Source organism: Drosophila takahashii, chromosome 2L (genome assembly GCF_030179915.1).
Source record: "Drosophila takahashii strain IR98-3 E-12201 chromosome 2L, DtakHiC1v2, whole genome shotgun sequence".
Lineage (NCBI taxonomy): Eukaryota > Metazoa > Arthropoda > Insecta > Diptera > Drosophilidae > Drosophila > Drosophila takahashii.
Window position 1 is genome coordinate 11,985,505 of NC_091678.1, and position 18,176 is coordinate 12,003,680.

The window sequence follows — 18,176 nt, forward strand, 5'->3', positions numbered from 1 at the left end:
AAAGTAGGAGAAAGCGAAGGAGATGAAGGAGAAAGAAGAGGACATTTCTAAGCAACAGTATAAAGAAAAAAAGCAGCGCGGGAGCTCCAAGCTGAAGTACGGGATCAGTTCGAGCAGCCTCTACCGGCTCAAAAGAAAACAATATGAGGAGCTGAGGCAGTGCGACCTTTGTAGCTTTAGCACAGGGTGCAAAAGAATATTGAATTCGAACGTCCGGGAGCACATCCGACCACCCAATAACTACGCGCGAGTAGCTGTAGAGCAGCTGCGAAAGAAAAGTAAGTATGCAGCTTAAAAATATGCCTTACAACATGATAAAGTTACATTTTCTTTTCAGATACTAAATTGTTTGATCTCTTTAACAAAGGAACTGTCGCTGTAGGGCAGCGCAAATATACAGCTTAAAAATATGCTTACAACAAGATAAAGTTACATTTTCTTTTCAGATACTAAATTGATGGATCTTTTTTAAGACTGATACTCTTACCTAAATGAAATGGAAATTAATAGTAAACAAATTATATTGTATATTATATCATTCTCATCTTCTCTGAGATATAGCTTTTCTTTTTTTTTTTTTTAATTATTAAGTTACTTCCGTTAAGAAGGAAGACTCTTCTTTAACATTTCAGTGCTTATCGGGTTATCGGTTTATAAGTGTGACCTAATTTTACAACCGTGCGTGTTTCATCTGAAAACACGCCAAATCGGGGTCGCTTGTCATAGAATAATAAACTGTATTATGTTTTTTCGGTGCAACTCTAAATTCTTTCTCTTGACTGTGGAAAATGGAACGTAGTAAACCGTAGTAAATCGTAGTAAACCGTAGTAAGGCGTAGTAAATTGTAGTAAACCGTAGTAAATTGTAGTAAATCGTAGTAAACCATAGTAATAGCACAGTATGTTAATTTATGTTTATTTAAGTATACTATGACCATAGTTAAATTAACTAAAATTTATATTTAAGTTTTAGCAGAGCTTGCCATATTTCACTTTAATTAACTATATTCCCACATTTATTAAGTCTTCCCACAGAACTCCTTCCACCATCCGTTGAACGGATGGTCCGTAAGGTTTTGCCATTCCGAAAATTTCCCAGTTAGTCCGCCATCCAATTTTGATGGACTTTGAAGGGCTCTTTTATGCGATAGTTACTCGATGTTTTTTCGGTGCAACTCTGAATTCCTCTTGACTGTGGAAAATGGAACGTAGTAAACCGTAGTAAATCGTAGTAAACCGTAGTAAATTGTAGTAAATCGTAGCAAACCGAAGTAAATCGTAGTAAATCGTAGTAAATCGTGGTAAACCGTAGTAAATCGTGGTAAACCGTAGTAAACCGTAGTAAATCGTAGTAATTCGTAGTAAATCGTAGCAAACCATAGTAATAGCACAGTATGTTAATTTATGTTTATTTAAGTATACTATGACCACAGTTAAATTAAATTAAAATTAATATTTAAGTGTTAGTAAATTTAAATCAAAATATGGCCATATTTAACTTTAATAAACTATTTATTCCAACATTTATTGGGTCTTCCCACAGAACTTCCACCATCCGTTGAACGGATGGTCCGCAAGGTTTTGCCCTTCCGAAAATTTCCCAGTTAGTCCGGCATCCAATTTTGACGGACTTTGACGGGCTCTTTTATTCGATAGTTAGACGATGGTTTTTCGGTGCAACTCTGAATTCCTCTTGACTGTGGAAAATGGAACGTAGTAAACCGTAGTAAATCGTAGTAAACCGTAGTAAATTGTAGTAAATCGTAGCAAAGCGAAGTAAATCGTAGTAAACCGTAGTAAATCGTAGTAAACCGTAGTAAATCGTAGTAAATCGTAGTAAACCGAAGTAAATTGTAGTAAATTGTAGTAAATCGGAGTTAATCGTAGTAAATCGTAGTAAATTGTAGTTAATCGTAGTAAGCCGTAGTAATAGCACAGTATGTTAATTTATGTTTATTTAAGTATACTGTGACCATAGTTAAATTAACTAAAATGAATATTTAAGTTTTAGTAAATTTAATTAATCAAAATATGGCCATATTTAACTTTAATTAACTATTTATTCCAACATTTATTGGGTCTTCCCACAGAACTTCCACCATCCGTTGAACGGATGGTCCGCAAGGTTTTGCCCTTCCGAAAATTTCCCAGATAGTCCGGCATCCAATTTTGACGGACTTTGACGGGCTCTTTTATTCGATAGTTAGACGATGGTTTTTCGGTGCAACTCTGAATTCCTCTTGACTGTGGAAAATGGAACGTAGTAAACCGTAGTAAATCGTAGTAAACCGTAGTAAACCGTAGCAAACCGTAGTAAACCGTAGTAAATCGTAGTAAATCGTGGTAAACCGTAGTAAATCGTGGTAAACCGTAGTAAACCGTAGTAAATCGTAGTAATCCGTAGTAAATCGTAGCAAACCATAGTAATAGCACAGTATGTTAATTTATGTTTATTTAAGTATACTATGACCATAGTTAAATTAACTAAAATTTATATTTAAGTTTTAGCAGAGCTTGCCATATTTCACTTTAATTAACTATATTCCCACATTTATTGGGTCTTCCCACAGAACTCCTTCCACCATCCGTTGAACGGATGGTCCGTAAGGTTTTGCCGTTCCGAAAATTACACAGTTAGTCCGGCATCCAATTTTGACGTACCTTGACTTTGTTTTTCGGGCGCAACTCTGAATTCTTCCTCTTGACTGTGGAAAATGGAACGATGACTGCGAGAACAAATCAAATCGATGGCGGCAAAAAATTAAATAATGCTTTAGCTCATTATTTTCTTTCGGTTTTTTTCCATTTTTTGTAGTTTATTATAGGCGGAAAAGCATTCGCAAACAGGTTGCTATGAGTGGGCCAAAATTTTAGCTGTTCTGCGTACGCAAACATCAATGTTTGCAGCGAAGTCTCAGAATATGTTCTGCACTTCGTAAATAATATTTAATACTAATTAAAAGTGTACTATGTATGTACTCCTAAAAAGTTCCAAGGTTGTTATAAATTACCAAAACAGCAAAAATTAGGTTTTGTTTACAAATTTGCCATATTAATATTGGTTAGTGTGAGAGAGAGCGGAGTGTGGGGTACGGGAGGTTAGCCTCTCCCCCAGTCAGCAATATGCACATACATACATATGCATACTCGTTATAGGATATGTTAAAAATGTTCAGATATGTTTTTTAACTATTACCTTAATCTATTTATTGTATTACTTTACAAAGGATTAGGAGAACGAAATTTTACGACAGTTTTCCCGAGATGAAATCCCCCTTCGTTAATGTTGAGCTGAGCAACTGCTCTTCAGTCAGCTGTTATTGGATGGTGGATGGAGCTCAGTGGGAACACGAGTTTCGCATTTGCCAAACATCCCAACCGCTTCACACGGGTGGACTCTATGGGAAGAGTCTATTTGTAATCCTCGCAGTTTCGATTCAAAAAAATCTGAAGCGTGATCAAGCTTGTGAAATGCATTAGGTGGCAACGCGGCCAAAGATCCGTCATTTCTAAACAGTGATCAACATCGAGTTCAAGTGTGCTGATCTGACCAAGAAGCTTGACAAAAAAAAGGTAAAGTAACCTGACGAAACATGGAGCCGGCTGAGGAGGAAGAGGACGTCCTCGAAGACGTTTCTGAAGTCGTGAGACGCTTTCTCCAAAAAAAGAAGGCTCAAAGGGAGTTTCGCAACTTCAAGGAATGCGAAGAGCGAGGTACAGTATTTAATTACAGTTAAAAAAAAAGAATTTTAAATTTACTTAATACTTTCCTAAATATTTACAGCAAATGTCCCAATATTTGCGAGGATGCTATATAATAAACCTGTGGCCCCAGAGAAACACTCCTACTCTGCCGGGAGGGTGGACCAGGTCCCGGCAGTTTCTCGGAACCAGCGGGTTCCCTGTACGGACATGCAGAATATTCCCTTATCACAACGTAAGTATAAAATAAATTCAGCTTAAAAGCTGTTCATAATGCATTATTTCATTAGACCTAAAGGACATTGTAATCGAGGATGAAAAGCGTTTACCATTTCTCAGCCCAAATCATCAATACTGGCAGGGACTGGACGAACCGGAAAGGTATTCCATTTCGTTTTTTACCTAATATTATATTTCAAAACGGCTGTAATTTACTTTCCAGAACTCGCAGATCAGTTCCGCAGTCGTCCACCGGAACGGCAAACTGCGGATGTCCGAAGCACATTTAATTTATTTTATTTAATTTTTTACTTTTATTATTTTTTGGTTTTCGGAACATTTTACTTTTTGTTGTATTCTAGCCAAAGTGGCTAGTCTAGTTACTCATCTCTGTGATGCGGTGCCATCACTAGTTTTAGCCGCATCACTGACATCGCATCCCATCCCATCCCTGACATATTGATAATATTTACCGTCGCCTCCGCATCGCATTAAATAAATTCGTTAATTCCTGCAGTAAATCGGAGAAATAAGGCACAAGCAACGCTTCCCGAAGTCAGCGAAAGCCGGAGAATGTAAAGATGTTAAATTACATCAAGAGGCAAGCCAGTGAGTGTCCGAATCTCAACGTTTTTCGCTGCTGTTTTCACCCAACTCCCCCGCCCACCTGCTTTTCCTCATCTTCGCCCTTCTGTTGACACCAATTATTTTGTTTTCTTTTATTTAGGCCGTCGTCGCAGCAGCCAAGATATTGCCACGGATGCCAATTGTGGCCAAACATCAGATGATGTGGACACCACCGACGGAGCTGTGGCCCACAAGCGCCACTCTCTGCGCTCGACAACCAGTTTCTGCGACGAGGTGTTCCTAGAGGCGGAGGAGGAGGGCGTGGGATCCGGAGGAGGAGGAGTAGGAGGAGGTGCCCTCTCCGATGGTATCAGTCTCTCCAGCAACGATGGTAATTACCTCACCGCCTCATTATTCAATTGCTCATCGCGTTCTCACCTTTAAGTCGCAACTGATCAGGGTGGGAATCTTGCCGAGATTGGCAAATCGATGGATAAACATATATAAAGGGGCTTCTAAAAGATACAAGTCAGAACTGTTCTAAAATTCAAAAGATATCCTAATAATATACTTATCAAATCTGATCTGGTACATCTAAAATTCCACTGATTTTATAAATATTTTTTTAATAATGATTAATCAAACAACTTAAAAGACACCAAATATCTTAGATATTTGCAAAGCTAAATTTGTTAATATTCCCGAATACATATTCGATAATATTCTCCATACATTTTATAAGAATTGCACATCCTATCTCTATTCTTAAAATTGAAAAACAACTCATGATTCACGACTTTTATTATTTTTGCGAAAACTCAATTATATCGAAAAAATCATATTACAAAGAACTGACTAGAACTCTTTTTTCCCTAGATATTTTTACCTACAACTCGCGACTCTCCATGAACCTGGCTTCCATTGTCAACGATCCCAACTGCCTGAGCTACTTCGTGCAGTATCTGGATACCCGACAGGCCCTGCCTCTGATCAAATTCTACCTGGACATTGAGAACTTTAAGCGGGCGGCGCTCTCGCAGGAGAAAAAGGACGCAGAGGAGCCGCCTAGCAAAGCGGAACCATCTTCTCCGCACAAAGATGACAAAGATGTACCTGAACTAAAGACGCTGTGCGATCTGTCCATGCGGAAACCCCTCACGGACGACGAGAAGAGCCGCATTTATGCGGAAACCAACAAGCAGATCAATAGGCAAAAGTCCGGCACGGAATGCTTCACAAACTCTGAACTTTCGCGGGCCAGCATCAGCGATGCGATTGCCATTTACCAAAAGTATCTAATTGTGAATGCCAGCCTGCAAGTGGATCTTCCCATCGTCATTCTGGCGCACATATCTCTGCTCCTCTGCGGAAGGGATAAGTCCGAGTGCAGCAAGCCAATCCCGGCCAGTTGCTTCGATGAAGCCAGAGATTTTGTGCTGGAGCAGTTGGAGCGCGATCATGTGCAGGGATTTCTGCAGAGCGGCTACTACTCAACCTACTGTTTGGAGTTGATCGAAGGCGGTTCCATTAACATCTATGATGTCTTGAACAGCGAACTGGCCTTATTCTACTTCACCGAGTACCTGGAACAGCAGCAAGAGCGCGAGTGTCTGGAGTTCTGGATAACAGGCATAAACTTTCGCAAGAGCTTTGCCATCGGCGAGGAGAAGGAGGAGGATTGCAAGGCGGCCCAGAGCGATGCCATGATCATATACGACAAATACTTCTCCCTGCAATCCGAATGTCGTCTCTGGATGTCCCAGAAGCTGCGCTCTCGGGTGGAACAGGCCATCTGCGCTCCAGGCGAGCAGTGGCAAGCCTTCGATTTGGCCCTCTTCGTGACGGCCAAGTATCTGGAGCAAAAGTACTTTGCCGACTTTCTAAAGTCGCACATTTTCGATAACTATGTGAATGAACTGAAAGTCAAAAGAGGTTTGTTTTGGCACTTAATATTGTGTTTGAATTCTGTGTTAACTTGAGTTCTTCTTTTACAGACAACTCCACTCCACAAGCGAATCTTCAACAAAAGCTAAGCCTGCGCAGAGCTGGCAAAACAACGAATTCCCAGCAGCGTCATCGCAAGACCCTTTCCATGTCAGACTGCACCCACATTTCGCAGCACAACACACTGCTGGCTTCCATGGATCAGATGCCATCGAAAGCGTCGATCAATCATCAGAGTGGAAATCTCAATATTGACGCCAGACAATTGACGAACCCTCAACTTCTGTGGCAGCGTCCTGTGGGAGCACTGAAATTCGGCTTTGTTAACTCCCTGGGACGTTATGAGCGGGATTTTGAAGCCGTGGACGCAGTGGCTCTCAAATCGCAGCCATGGTCATTGAGTGTCAGCGGCAACAAAATCAAAAATGCCATGCGCAAGCTGGTGAATCTGCCGGAGGATAAAGTCCAGGAGGAGATCGCCTGGCAGGTGGCCGAGATGATTGTCAAGGATGTTACGAGTGTCACTCTCAGTGGCCAGACTCCTCCTCCTCCTCCGCTGGCATAGTGTGCTTCACTGCTACTGAATTTATTTTGTCATCTTATTCCCATTCTTAAGTTAACACTTTTATGCTCAAATCAACGCGAGAATCTCCCCGCAGCGTGCACAAAACGCAACAAGTCGCAACAGAAGCTCTCTACTACTACTACTCTATCTTATGTACAAATTATGTTGAACAAATCAGACATTTTTATTTAACTTATTTTCGTTAATGCTGTGGGCTTTGAAAGCTTATAATGTTAACCAAACTATCGCTCGCTCATTTGTTATTTAAAGCAACCAAACCCAAATCTCAAATATACAGAAGAAGCTCTTTACTTCATTCCGTTTTAATATGATTAATCATTTGTAATATATAATGTATATGAATATTTTTGCATACTGATGGTAACTACAAAGGAAAATTTATTGTTATTAATAAACTTTTTCTATAACCAAGTTGAACTTGTTCAATGAAAGGAGAATCAAATCAAATCCTCTTTTCAAACTACTCTAACAAACAAAAAATGTCGGATCAAATCTTTTTTCTCGTGGGAGAAATTGAGAAGCAGGAGGAGGAGCTTGTGCGTTTGGAGCAGCAGGTGGATTCGAATGGCAGTTTGGAGGAGCAGGTCCGCAAGCTGCGGGAGTGCAATACGCAGATGAGGGATCTCATGATTCATCGCCGTCGACTCCTTGACCAGTTGCGGAGCTTGATGATGCAGCACGCGACCGAAGAGCGACCCTTAATCGTGGGTGAGCACCTGATCATCAGAGAACTGCGCACAATTAGTAGTCGGCTGGACAGGCTTGCCGAGGACACCACCTGTTCGATTTGCCTGGAGCCCTTGAGGGGGGACGGTGCCCATTTTCTGGTCTCGCTGCGATGCGGTCACCTATTCGGCAGCAACTGCATCCACACGGCCATTAGAAGATACCATCGCTGCCCCATCTGCAGGCGACGTGCTCGCCATTCCGATGTGCGAAGGATCTACGGTCGAACTTCGTCGACACCTTAATTGAAAATTTGTATTGTCCTGTTTAATGCTTTTTCTTGAATGTTTAATCATTTTTGTATAAGTTTATTTTAATTTAAATTTCAAGTAAACATACATAAAACACTTTGAATATCCAACTGGTTATTGGAATTTAGAGAGGTTAAAGAATATGTCACACATTTGTGATATAATCATTTTTCTTATCTAATTTGTCCTTAATTTACCAACAAATTGTATAAAATCACTTTTATTTTCTAACTTACTTAAAAATTTAAAATTAAATAATTAACATTTAAAATAAAGTAATTAACTTCCATATTTTTGAAAAATCGAAAAAGGAAATACGGAAAATGTTAACTTTAAACGCACTTCACACCTTTTACCAAAAAGTAAACTCACTTTTTCACTTCCTCATTTCACTCTCCCTCACTCCTTAAAGTTTATTGCAGCCAAAATCATACAACTAAGCCACTTCCTCCACGGGAACTTCCCCCGTTTCACTAAACCACCGCAGGATGCGCAACATCGTTTTGGCGGAATAGAGGCAAAAGGGATATTCGCTGAAGCAGAGCTCCGGGGAACCCCGCAATGCCAGTCCTCGACTGAAGGCCCGGCCTATCTTGACCGGAGCCATCTCCAGCGATGATTCCAGATAATCCATGAGCAGCTCAGCCTCCGGAACCTTCGATTCAGCGCCGGACATGAGTTGACAAATCAGGGACTGAAGACACTCGAAGGGATCTCTGGACAGGATCTTCTTCCAATCGATGGCTGGTGGCGGTCTGGGCACCACTCCTCCTGAAGCTCTAACTTTTCCATTTCCACTTGCACTCCCTCCTCCCGAGTCCTGTGTTCTTCGCACCCAACCAAGTTCATGATTTAAGTTCGCATCTCTTCTGCTTCGAAATAAATTCAGAGCTCCGCTGGCTTGTTGGATGGGCGCAATTGCGCCTCCAATAGCCTGTTGAACCTGTTGAAAAGGCTGAGCGGCCATTCCGGCTAGTTGGGTTATTCCCCGGATGGGTCGTATCTTGACCCAATCCTGGGCCAGAAGATGCATCATGTACATGGCTCCCAGACCGGTGGCAGCTAAGAGTACGATTCTAGAAAGAGGTTTATGTAATACAAATTCAGAAATTTAGAAATTTTTCATAAAATAAAAAAAAAATTTTAAATATTTAAGAAATTTAGATCCGTTTTCAGATCCATCAGTTAGGTTTAAAGTTTGAACTTTTAAATCGTATAAAAAAAAGAGTTTAAAGAAAGGAAAACGGCCTTGAAATCGTATTGGAAATCAGAGTTTAAACTTTAAAGCTTCCTTTAAATTTAACAGACGGACGAGAAAACGGCCCTAAAGCTAATAAATACCTACTAAATAAATCGTATTCTTATTATGCACTCACTGCAATTGTTATTTTAAAATTCAAATTTTAAAACTTAATTATCCGTTTTTTGGGTGGAGCTCCTTGTCAGTTTATCGCCATGTTCATGCTCACCTGAAACCCATCCTTTGGACTAAAGAGCCGTCCTGTCACGTCTGTGCAGCTCGAGCGGCAGCCTTCAAATGGGCAATCCGCGAGTGGTGGCCCCATGTTAAAGCCCCCAATTGGATGCCAAAAATCAATGGCAGCTCCACTTTGATCGCGTGAAACGGCAAAATCCCAAACCGAAAAACCGGAACCCGCGGAGTTATCATCAAAACAAAGTCCATCCCACCGCTTTCCGCAATGGCGCTGCCGATGACATAATAGCCTCCTCATCCAGACGAGTTGTCCGGCCAGCTCCTCCTCCTGCTTTTCCTCCTCCTTATCCCAACATCTCCATTTGTTTTCCCTTTCATTTGGAGCAAACGGGTTTTTTCTATTTGCGTTTTCACGGTTTTCTTAACGCAACAAGTTTTCCTTGACTTTGGCGGTGATCCAGTGGTTGGTGGCGTTGTCCATGACCATTAAAGTCGTTGGTTAGCGGCGATTAATCGCCGAGGAAAATGCAGTTGAACTATCCACAAGGCAGTGGGTCAGACGGGTGAAGATTTGGGTCTTGGAGGCTGAAGGGAAGTGGTTCAAGCGAGGGATGTTGTATAATAATGTTTTTTCGTTTTTCCAAACAAATAAATTTAAATGTACATATCTTCTTTAAGACTTTTTGTAGATGGAAACCAAGAAAACTTACATCTTTAATTAAATCAGCTTTTTAAGTGAATATCAAGAATTTGTTTCAATGTAATACTGGAAAAGCCTAACACCTTCTTAAAAACTAATCCTATTTAATTGACATTTAAATAATTAGTAAATATTTAATTAATTTTAAATAAATTTACAATATTTAATACTGATGTAAAAACACTTGAATAATAAATTTTAGAAAGAATTAGGAAAATATTACATTAGAATTATGAAATTCAAGATTTTATCAGTAGAACCTTCCCCGATTTCAACTCCATTACTTTTCGCCTGCAATTTTTGCAAACCCCCAACTCTTGTGTAAACTTTAATGGCCAAAAGAAAACTCAAACAAGAGGAAAAGCTTTTCGCGTCGATGTCTATAAAAGCCAGGCCCAACTAACCGAGCGGATTCAGTCGATTTGGGTGAACGTCAGGTGCGGGATCAGACTCTGGACTGGATCACCAGGAAGCTGAGGATAACTAAGCAACTGCAAAAGCCAGCTAATAATATTGCGTAACTGGGAAAAGTGAAAGCAACGACAGAGAAACATGTTTTATGCGGTCATCTGGATTTTCTGCGCCACCTTGTTGGCAATCTTGTTTGGAGGAGTGCGAAAACCGCGCAGATTTCCGCCAGGACCTCGTTGGTATCCGATAGTAGGAAGTGCCCTCCAGGTTTCCCAGCTGCGATGTCGCCTGGGGATGTTTTGCAAGGTGATCGATGTGTTTGCCAAGCAATATGTGAATCCCTATGGCTTCTTTGGCCTGAAGATTGGCAAGGATAAGGTGGTTATAGCCTATACGAACGAGGCGATTAGTGAAATGATGACGAACGAGGATATTGACGGGCGACCAGATGGTATATTCTATCGCCTCAGGACCTTCAATTCCCGATTGGGGGTCCTCCTAACCGACGGAGAAATGTGGGTGGAGCAGCGTCGGTTTATCCTGCGGCACTTGAAGAACTTCGGCTTTGCCAGAAGCGGCATGATGGATATCGTCCACAACGAGGCCACCTGTTTGCTGCAGGACCTCAAGGCTCAAGTGGTGAAGTCTGGCGGAAAGCAGGCGCGGATTGAGATGCACGATCTAACGAGTGTCTACGTTTTGAACACCCTCTGGTGCATGCTGAGCGGTAGGCGGTATGAACCTGGTTCCCCGGAGATCACTGAACTACTGGAGACCTTCTTTGAGCTCTTCAAGAACATCGATATGGTGGGTGCTCTGTTCAGTCACTTTCCCCTACTTCGATTCATAGCTCCTGACTACTCGGGCTACAATGGTTTCGTGGAAAGTCATAGATCACTATACTCCTTTATGAGCAAGGAGATCGAACTGCATCGTTTGACTTACAAGAACTACGATGAGCCCAGAGATCTGATGGATTCGTATCTGCGCGCCCAGGAGGAGGGAAACGATGAGAAGGGAATGTTCAGCGATGAGAGCCTGCTGGCCATTTGCTTGGACATGTTTTTGGCCGGATCGGAGACGACCAACAAGAGTCTGGGCTTCTGTTTCATGCACCTGGTGCTGCAGCCGGAGATCCAGGAGCGTGCCTTCCAGGAAATCAAGGAGGTTGTGGGCCTGGAGCGCATACCCGAGTGGTCCAAAGATCGCTCCAAGTTACCCTACTGCGAGGCCATCACCTTGGAAGCGGTCCGAATGTTTATGCTGCACACTTTTGGCATTCCACATCGAGCTGTCTGCGATACTCGCTTGTCGGGATATGAAATACCCAAGGACACAATGGTAATAGCTTGCTTCAGGGGAATGCTCATCAACCCAGTGGACTTTCCCGATCCGGAGGCATTCGATCCCGAGCGGTTCCTCTTCGATGGTCACTTGAAACTACCGGAAGCCTTCAATCCCTTTGGATTCGGACGTCATCGCTGCATGGGAGATTTGTTGGGCAGGCAGAATCTGTTTATGTTCACGACCACAGTGCTGCAGAACTTTAAAATGGTCGCCATTCCTGGTCAGGTGCCGGAGGAGATTCCCCTCGAAGGAGCCACCGCTGCCGTGAAGCCATACGACATCATGTTGGTAGCTAGAGAGCAACAATCGAGTTAGGAAGGGTTCTATTAATGTTGAATTAAAGTCATGGATTATGGTGTACCTAAACTTATTTTTGCAGTAAAATCAAATATACAAGTTTCTTCAAAGCATATTTCCACTTCTTTCATTCGTAATGAAACCCCCACTTCCACTTTCTTCACATTCAATAAATTATACATCAGTTATATTACACAATTCAAGTTTACATTCTCTAATTAAACATTTAATTATCAATATCATTATAATTATTATTGTTCATTTTGTTGTTGATTTGTAGTCTACAAAGTTTTCACTTAGTTCAATTCAACTCGGCCGTTGAGCGATTCCAACAGAAGCATTTCTCTATGCGTTGTACAAAAGAATGAATGAATATACAAAAAACTAGCGTACAAATAAATATTGCCACAAATGTTCAGCTACACAATGAATTATAATGCGAATGGGTTTTGGCTTTCTCCTCCTCTGTTTGTTATTTAAAGCTATTTGTTTATATGCATACGCTATTGTTAATGGAAAACAATGTTTGCTCCTTCGCCTCGACATCTACGTTTATAGTTATTTAAAAATGTAACTTTTGTTCTCTTGTCGTTTTACATAGGTTTTTCTTGATTTCTCTTTGATATTCTCACTCTGAGCCTGCCGCTAGACACTGGGCTTACATGATCTAGATGTGTATATAAATATATGCTCGTGTTCGTGTATATAATATATGTAAAAACTCTAACATTCGTTACACAAAAAGCAAGCCAGCCAATTGCCAAAAAACATTCAACTTAGCTGCACTTTCAAGCACTTCTATTCGTAAAGTAAATCTGCATTTTGATTCGCGAAACTTAAGTATCTGCACCAGTATGAATGTGGTGATATATATATTTTAGAATATAAAATTGGGTATGCATCTGCATTAGCATTACTGGTTACTGTTGCACATAACTTTCTTGGTCCGTAATTCCCAACGCGCGAGAGGAAGAGTATGATTATTAATTACATTGAGTCGTAATTGATTGGTTAGGATTTAAGATTGTGACGATGTGAAATAAATAAAAACGAGTGGGATAGCTTGGGGTCGATATTGTAGGTAGTGAACAAATCTTTGGAGATTTTATAAAATTTTTGATACAGAAACTAAAGGTCTAATATCATACTTTTAGTTAAATGAGCTCAGAAATAAAGGAATAAAGGTTATTAATTTATTTTTAAAAGACTGGATAAATCGGCTAATCTGGAAAAAGGCCAGGCCATTTATGTTTGAATATTATTCTTGGTTTATCGCTGGATTTGATATAGTAAACTGTTAAGCTGATATTAGGCCTGTAATATCTATTGCAAAATGTCATATATTTATCTCTAGATTTTCCGTCAAATGAATCGACCCATTAGGGCTAGGATATGTTCAGTTCAAAAGTTTAAACTCTAACGGGCGACTAGCAGGCATTCAAAATTTGCGCAACATCAAAACCGCGGGGAAACTGACACAGCTTCGTTCTGCCTCCTCGCTACACACACATTGACTAAAACCTAATGAAATTCCCTAAAAAAACATTGCACCAGTTTCTCTCTGATTCTGTTTTTCTGCCTGATCCGTATATCAATCATCTCCGTCTATCAATTTTTCCGGAATCCAAAGGTGGGCAACTGGCTGGCACAGCAGCAGGCCACGATGTACAAGATGCCGAAGAAGAAGTTCAGCTTGGCCGTTTGTCGTGGCACCAAGTGCATCGTCTGTTCGTTGCGGAAGCGCTTCTCTATCTGGAAGGCTTGCGGCAGGGTCACCAGTGGCAGCAGAAACCACAGGGAGTACTTCAGGCCGAAGATAAAGAACAGCGAGTAGGGTGCGAAGAGCAGCATGGCGTACAGAACATGCGAGGCAGTGCGTCCAATTAAAATGGCCAGTGTCACGATTCCAGCGCGCCGATCGTTGTCCGCATCTCTGGTATTATTGCTGTGCAGGATGGCCTCCGTGTTGAGGGCCAGGGGAATCGCATAGCCCATGGTGGTCCAGTCCACGTGACCCGTTTGTGACATGAAGGCGAAAAGCACCGAGATGGGTCCGAAGAGTATCAGTATCACCAGATCCCCCAGGGCGATGTATTTGAAACCAATGCCTCCTGTGTACAGGAAACTCGAGGACAGTCCGCCGAAGTAGATAAGCGCCAGGTGTTCCATTTTCGCCGGGCTAAGCACCGCCAGCAAAACGAAACCACCGCAGCCAGCCATGTACAGAATGGCACCCAGCGAAACCACCTGAAAATTAACAAAAACGTATTATTAATAAATGTGTTAATCGAATTTGTAAGTAATTGAATTGTCAGTCACTTGACTCCTGAATGCCCGGAGTATATTTGTATTCAAAATAATTTTATAATGTCCTTATATATTTTGTTTTTAATTTTTCTTGTTATTTGTTTTTAAACAAACTTCCTACTTAAATGTATGCCCTTGACTTAAATTAGTACATTGCTAATTGCCATAAGAATTTGATATTTAAAATCTCCTCGGTTCATAAAATGGTTTATGATTGCAACACGATTTTTACTCAACGCAAATCAAAAGAATTTATTTTCTGGTGAAATTCATTCACTCCAGAAAGTGTTTATATTTTTTGAGTGAATAATCTCAAATCCTCAAAAAGAAAACAATTTATAAATTACTTAACTTATGCACCATCATGTCAATATTCTAACTCTCTACAACTGAAAATCACGTTTTGCATTTAATGATGCAGAATTATTCGCAATAACTATTTCATAGTTAATAGCTTTTAGCCTTCCCGCATGCGAAGTGATTAAGTGAATAGTTTTCTCAGTAAGGTATATTCCAATTGAGAATTTTTAAAAGTGTGATCAGGCAAATCCAAAATGTATGCAAATTATGGAAATTTATTTATATATTGTAAGTGATTATACGAAATATTTTAAGTAGTGTGCGCAATTTTTGAATATAAAAATAATTGGAAATCCATAAATGTTCTATATTACTGGAAATTCCATTCAGAAATTTTCAAATACTTTCATCTTGAAATACTTATAAATTGTACAAATAAAAATAAACATTCGGAACATTTCAGGAATTTGGTATTAATAATTGGCGGCCCTGGAAATTGTAGGGTTAATTGATCGATCCCATCGATTACTCACCTCATCCTTGGTGAGTATGTGGTCCACCAGCGTGCGGTCGTCGGCCTTCTGCTTGTCGATTCCCTTGATGAAGTCGAAGTAGGTGTTCACCACGTTGCCGGCGCAGTGGACGGTGACCACGGTGAAGGCGGTGAGGAAGAAGGTGGCCAGCGAGAACTCCGCCGCCCACTGGGAGCGGTGGGCCAGCGCCGAGCCGAGAAGCGTGGGCACCAGACTGGCGGAGAGTGACCAGGGACGCAGAGCTAGGAGATAGGTTTTCAGTTTCATAAAGGTGCCGGATGTGGATGAGGATGGGTGTCCTGTTAGTCCCGTTAGTGTAGCCTTTCCAGCACCTGCACTAGTTCCAGTTCCAGTTCCAGATCCCGAGCCCACTTCCACCTCCTCCTCATCCTCCTTCTTGGTCTTGCCATTCCTGGACAGACTGCCGTTGGGCAACAGCTGGCTGGTTGTGGACATTGCAAGCTGCACGGGATTACTGGCACTTTGGGGCGAAGCGAAACGAAACCTATTCACCAGGTATTCGTATTCGTATTCGTCGGCTTGCTCGACCTTGGTCTCCTGCTCTCCGCAATTTGTTTACAAAAGCTTAAATATTAAATAGTGTTTTTCGGATGCCGGCACATGCGCTGCCTGCTTTCGATAATCGCTAATATTGTATACACAGCATCTTGCCAGTGGGGAATGGGTTATATTGTGGGGGAGCTGGGGGCTCAGGGGGTCCCGAAACCACGAAATTTCACCCGTGCAGCTCTCGCTCTGGCTCTCTCTCCTCTCCTGTTCCGCTCCGCCGATCGATCTTGCTGCGTTCTATTCTGCTCTTTTGGGGACTGCGTCTTCTTTTCCGGCTACCGATTTCAGTATCAATTGATTCCGCCGCAAATCAATTTATCTGTGACTTTTCTCTTATTTATTTTAATCAAACAAATCAACTGTCACGTCACGTCAGCGCAAAAACGAAAGAAGGTCACACCTTTTCGCGGTGTCTGGCAGCACTGCTGTATTTTTGCAGCCCTGGTTGTGCCAACCATTTTTAATTTTATAAATTAAAGTAGTAATATATAAATGCAACTTAAATAGTGATATAAGCTTTTAATTCATATGTGTACAATTATGTTGAATTAATAAGCTTTCGTTTTGAAATCTTTTAACATCTATCGATATAACCAATCTCTGGACAGGGCACATTAGCTATGATGAACAATACAGATAACGAGTTCCTCAAAAAGCCGATTTAGGAAAATAAGCTCATTTAATTTTGAGGCATGTAAATAATAAATACAAATAAAATAAAAACATATTCTATAATAGTTTAACACATTTGAGTGTTGACTGTACCCTTGCAGCCCTGGTCTTAATCAGCTGTTGAGAGAAAAACTCGACCAGCAGTTATTTGTTGATTTCTTTAAAATTGTTAAATTAAAATTAAAAGATGGATTATAATATACACAAAATATGTCGTGTTTGTTTGGAGGAGCTGCATCCTGTGACCTCGATTTATAGCACAGACTTTGCCATGATGCCCTCGGTGATGTTGATGCAATGTGCCAAAATTAGAGTGAGTTCAAAAAGCCAAACAAAAGAATAATAAACAAATAAATAAAATATTTTAGGTGTTCAAAACCGACGGTTTGCCCTCGGTGATCTGCAACAACTGCATTTATCGGCTGGGAGTCGCCTTCCATTTCAAGCAGGAATGCGAGAACAGCGACCTTCGGCTACGCCAATATCTTGGTATCCTCGAGTCCTGGCGCCAAGATGCGGCCACCAACACGGATTTTGTGGAGAAGCCCTCGCTTCCTCAGCGCGACAGCGACGAGGAGGAGCCGGTGGACACCAAAGTGGGCAAGAGGCGATCGCGCTATCAACGGAAGCCGCCGGAGGAGCACAAGAAACGGGGGCCCAAACCGGTGCCAAAGATGCCCCACACCTGCTACGAGTGCCACAAGAGCTTTAAGTGCATCGCCCAACTCACGCAGCACATTAGAACTCATACAGGCGAGAAACCCTATCAATGCAGCTTTTGCATCCAGAGATTTGCCCAAAAGTACAACCTCAAAGTCCACGAACGGACGCACACGGGCGACAAGCCATTTCAATGCGAAATATGCTCCAAACAGTTCTCGGCGCTGGGCAATTTCCAGGCGCATCAGAAGATTCATGTCGGGGTGCGGGACCAGATATGCTCGCTGTGCCAGAAGGGCTTCTACACAGCCGGTGATCTGTCCAAGCACATGATTACCCATACTGGTATTAAAAACCATCACTGCGATGTTTGCGGCAAGGCTTTCAGCAGGCGGAGGGACATGCGATCTCATAAGCTGAAACTCCATCCTCTGGAGTCCAGTACGAATCATGATATAGTCGACGACGATGATGACGAGCCCATTGACACGGATCCCGTGGGTCTGGACACCCTGGATCACGCCCACTTCAAGTGCCCGGATTGTGACAAGGCTTTCGATACGGCGGACAGTCTTAGCTTGCATTTCCGCACACATGCGGCCAACAATAATCTGCTAAACTTGCCGCTACCACCTGCACCCCCCATGTCGCATCACTATCATCACGATGCCCTGCATCATTTGGGCCCTCCGAATCCGGCCACCCAAATGGGAATGGCTGCCATGGCTCATATGCTGGCTCCGCCGCCGCCTCCGCCGCCCACGCCCAGCGAAGGGCGCTACACGATGTTGCACCACACGGCGGCTCAGAGATTGCATTACTAAAGTATTACAATAACATAATTTTAAGATAGTGTATAGAACTACTAATTTATATCCCATAACTAGTTTAGTTTCAAAATAGTTAGGGTACCTTGTAGTGGGGTATAATATATATTTAAAATAAATAA

General features: G+C 41.8%; 7 protein-coding genes across 7 annotated transcripts; 5 read left to right on the forward strand and 2 right to left on the reverse strand.

Moving 5' to 3' along the window:
• The first annotated feature begins 3,588 nt into the window (after nucleotides 1–3,588).
• LOC138913346 (uncharacterized) lies at nucleotides 3,589–4,277 on the forward strand. Its single transcript, XM_070216737.1, has 4 exons — nucleotides 3,589–3,714; nucleotides 3,785–3,937; nucleotides 3,993–4,083; nucleotides 4,145–4,277. Exons 1-4 carry the CDS (start codon nucleotides 3,594–3,596, stop codon nucleotides 4,209–4,211), a joined length of 432 nt encoding a protein of 143 aa, XP_070072838.1. The 5' UTR covers nucleotides 3,589–3,593; the 3' UTR covers nucleotides 4,212–4,277.
• An 87-nt stretch (nucleotides 4,278–4,364) lies between these two features.
• On the forward strand, nucleotides 4,365–7,308 carry pkaap (A-kinase anchoring protein pkaap). The gene is made up of 4 exons (XM_017158486.3): nucleotides 4,365–4,530; nucleotides 4,649–4,879; nucleotides 5,365–6,420; nucleotides 6,483–7,308. Exons 1-4 carry the CDS (start codon nucleotides 4,503–4,505, stop codon nucleotides 6,995–6,997), a joined length of 1,830 nt encoding a protein of 609 aa, XP_017013975.2. The 5' UTR covers nucleotides 4,365–4,502; the 3' UTR covers nucleotides 6,998–7,308.
• Nucleotides 7,309–7,436: 128 nt separating this feature from the next.
• Nucleotides 7,437–8,361, forward strand: LOC108068741 (E3 ubiquitin-protein ligase rnf8-B). Its single transcript, XM_017158487.3, has one exon. The coding sequence runs from the start codon at nucleotides 7,444–7,446 to the stop codon at nucleotides 7,987–7,989; it is 546 nt and encodes a 181-aa protein (XP_017013976.2). The 5' UTR covers nucleotides 7,437–7,443; the 3' UTR covers nucleotides 7,990–8,361.
• A 70-nt stretch (nucleotides 8,362–8,431) lies between these two features.
• Nucleotides 8,432–9,475, reverse strand: LOC108068739 (uncharacterized). The gene is made up of 2 exons (XM_017158485.3): nucleotides 9,465–9,475; nucleotides 8,432–9,071 (listed from the first exon to the last, which is right to left on the reverse strand). The coding sequence occupies exons 1-2, from the start codon at nucleotides 9,473–9,475 to the stop codon at nucleotides 8,432–8,434; spliced, it is 651 nt and encodes a 216-aa protein (XP_017013974.2).
• Nucleotides 9,476–10,564: 1,089 nt separating this feature from the next.
• Nucleotides 10,565–12,257, forward strand: Cyp303a1 (Probable cytochrome P450 303a1). Its single transcript, XM_017158428.3, has one exon. The coding sequence runs from the start codon at nucleotides 10,683–10,685 to the stop codon at nucleotides 12,201–12,203; it is 1,521 nt and encodes a 506-aa protein (XP_017013917.2). The 5' UTR covers nucleotides 10,565–10,682; the 3' UTR covers nucleotides 12,204–12,257.
• A 93-nt stretch (nucleotides 12,258–12,350) lies between these two features.
• Nucleotides 12,351–16,285, reverse strand: heix (UbiA prenyltransferase domain-containing heix). The gene is made up of 2 exons (XM_017158484.3): nucleotides 15,326–16,285; nucleotides 12,351–14,432 (listed from the first exon to the last, which is right to left on the reverse strand). Exons 1-2 carry the CDS (start codon nucleotides 15,779–15,781, stop codon nucleotides 13,794–13,796), a joined length of 1,095 nt encoding a protein of 364 aa, XP_017013973.2. The 5' UTR covers nucleotides 15,782–16,285; the 3' UTR covers nucleotides 12,351–13,793.
• A 149-nt stretch (nucleotides 16,286–16,434) lies between these two features.
• LOC108068747 (zinc finger protein OZF) lies at nucleotides 16,435–18,143 on the forward strand. The gene is made up of 2 exons (XM_017158494.3): nucleotides 16,435–16,880; nucleotides 16,936–18,143. Exons 1-2 carry the CDS (start codon nucleotides 16,755–16,757, stop codon nucleotides 18,049–18,051), a joined length of 1,242 nt encoding a protein of 413 aa, XP_017013983.1. The 5' UTR covers nucleotides 16,435–16,754; the 3' UTR covers nucleotides 18,052–18,143.
• The last annotated feature ends 33 nt before the right edge of the window (nucleotides 18,144–18,176 follow it).

What these genes read in the sequence shown, in the direction of transcription:
- heix (XM_017158484.3), bottom strand. Translation starts at nt 15,781, where the DNA reads ATGTCCACAACCAGCCAGCTGTTGCCCAACGGCAGTCTGTCCAGGAAT. An exon ending in ACATACTCACCAAGGATGAG is followed by an intron (nt 14,433 to 15,325) that starts GTGAGTAATCGA and finishes GTTAATTTTCAG; the next exon opens with GTGGTTTCGCTGGGTGCCAT.
- LOC108068747 (XM_017158494.3), top strand. Translation starts at nt 16,755, where the DNA reads ATGGATTATAATATACACAAAATATGTCGTGTTTGTTTGGAGGAGCTG. An exon ending in TGCAATGTGCCAAAATTAGA is followed by an intron (nt 16,881 to 16,935) that starts GTGAGTTCAAAA and finishes AAAATATTTTAG; the next exon opens with GTGTTCAAAACCGACGGTTT.
- LOC138913346 (XM_070216737.1), top strand. Translation starts at nt 3,594, where the DNA reads ATGGAGCCGGCTGAGGAGGAAGAGGACGTCCTCGAAGACGTTTCTGAA. An exon ending in CAAGGAATGCGAAGAGCGAG is followed by an intron (nt 3,715 to 3,784) that starts GTACAGTATTTA and finishes AAATATTTACAG; the next exon opens with CAAATGTCCCAATATTTGCG. An exon ending in GAATATTCCCTTATCACAAC is followed by an intron (nt 3,938 to 3,992) that starts GTAAGTATAAAA and finishes TTATTTCATTAG; the next exon opens with ACCTAAAGGACATTGTAATC.
- pkaap (XM_017158486.3), top strand. Translation starts at nt 4,503, where the DNA reads ATGTTAAATTACATCAAGAGGCAAGCCA. An exon ending in TTACATCAAGAGGCAAGCCA is followed by an intron (nt 4,531 to 4,648) that starts GTGAGTGTCCGA and finishes TCTTTTATTTAG; the next exon opens with GCCGTCGTCGCAGCAGCCAA. An exon ending in TGAACTGAAAGTCAAAAGAG is followed by an intron (nt 6,421 to 6,482) that starts GTTTGTTTTGGC and finishes CTTCTTTTACAG; the next exon opens with ACAACTCCACTCCACAAGCG.
- Cyp303a1 (XM_017158428.3), top strand. Translation starts at nt 10,683, where the DNA reads ATGTTTTATGCGGTCATCTGGATTTTCTGCGCCACCTTGTTGGCAATC.
- LOC108068741 (XM_017158487.3), top strand. Translation starts at nt 7,444, where the DNA reads ATGAAAGGAGAATCAAATCAAATCCTCTTTTCAAACTACTCTAACAAA.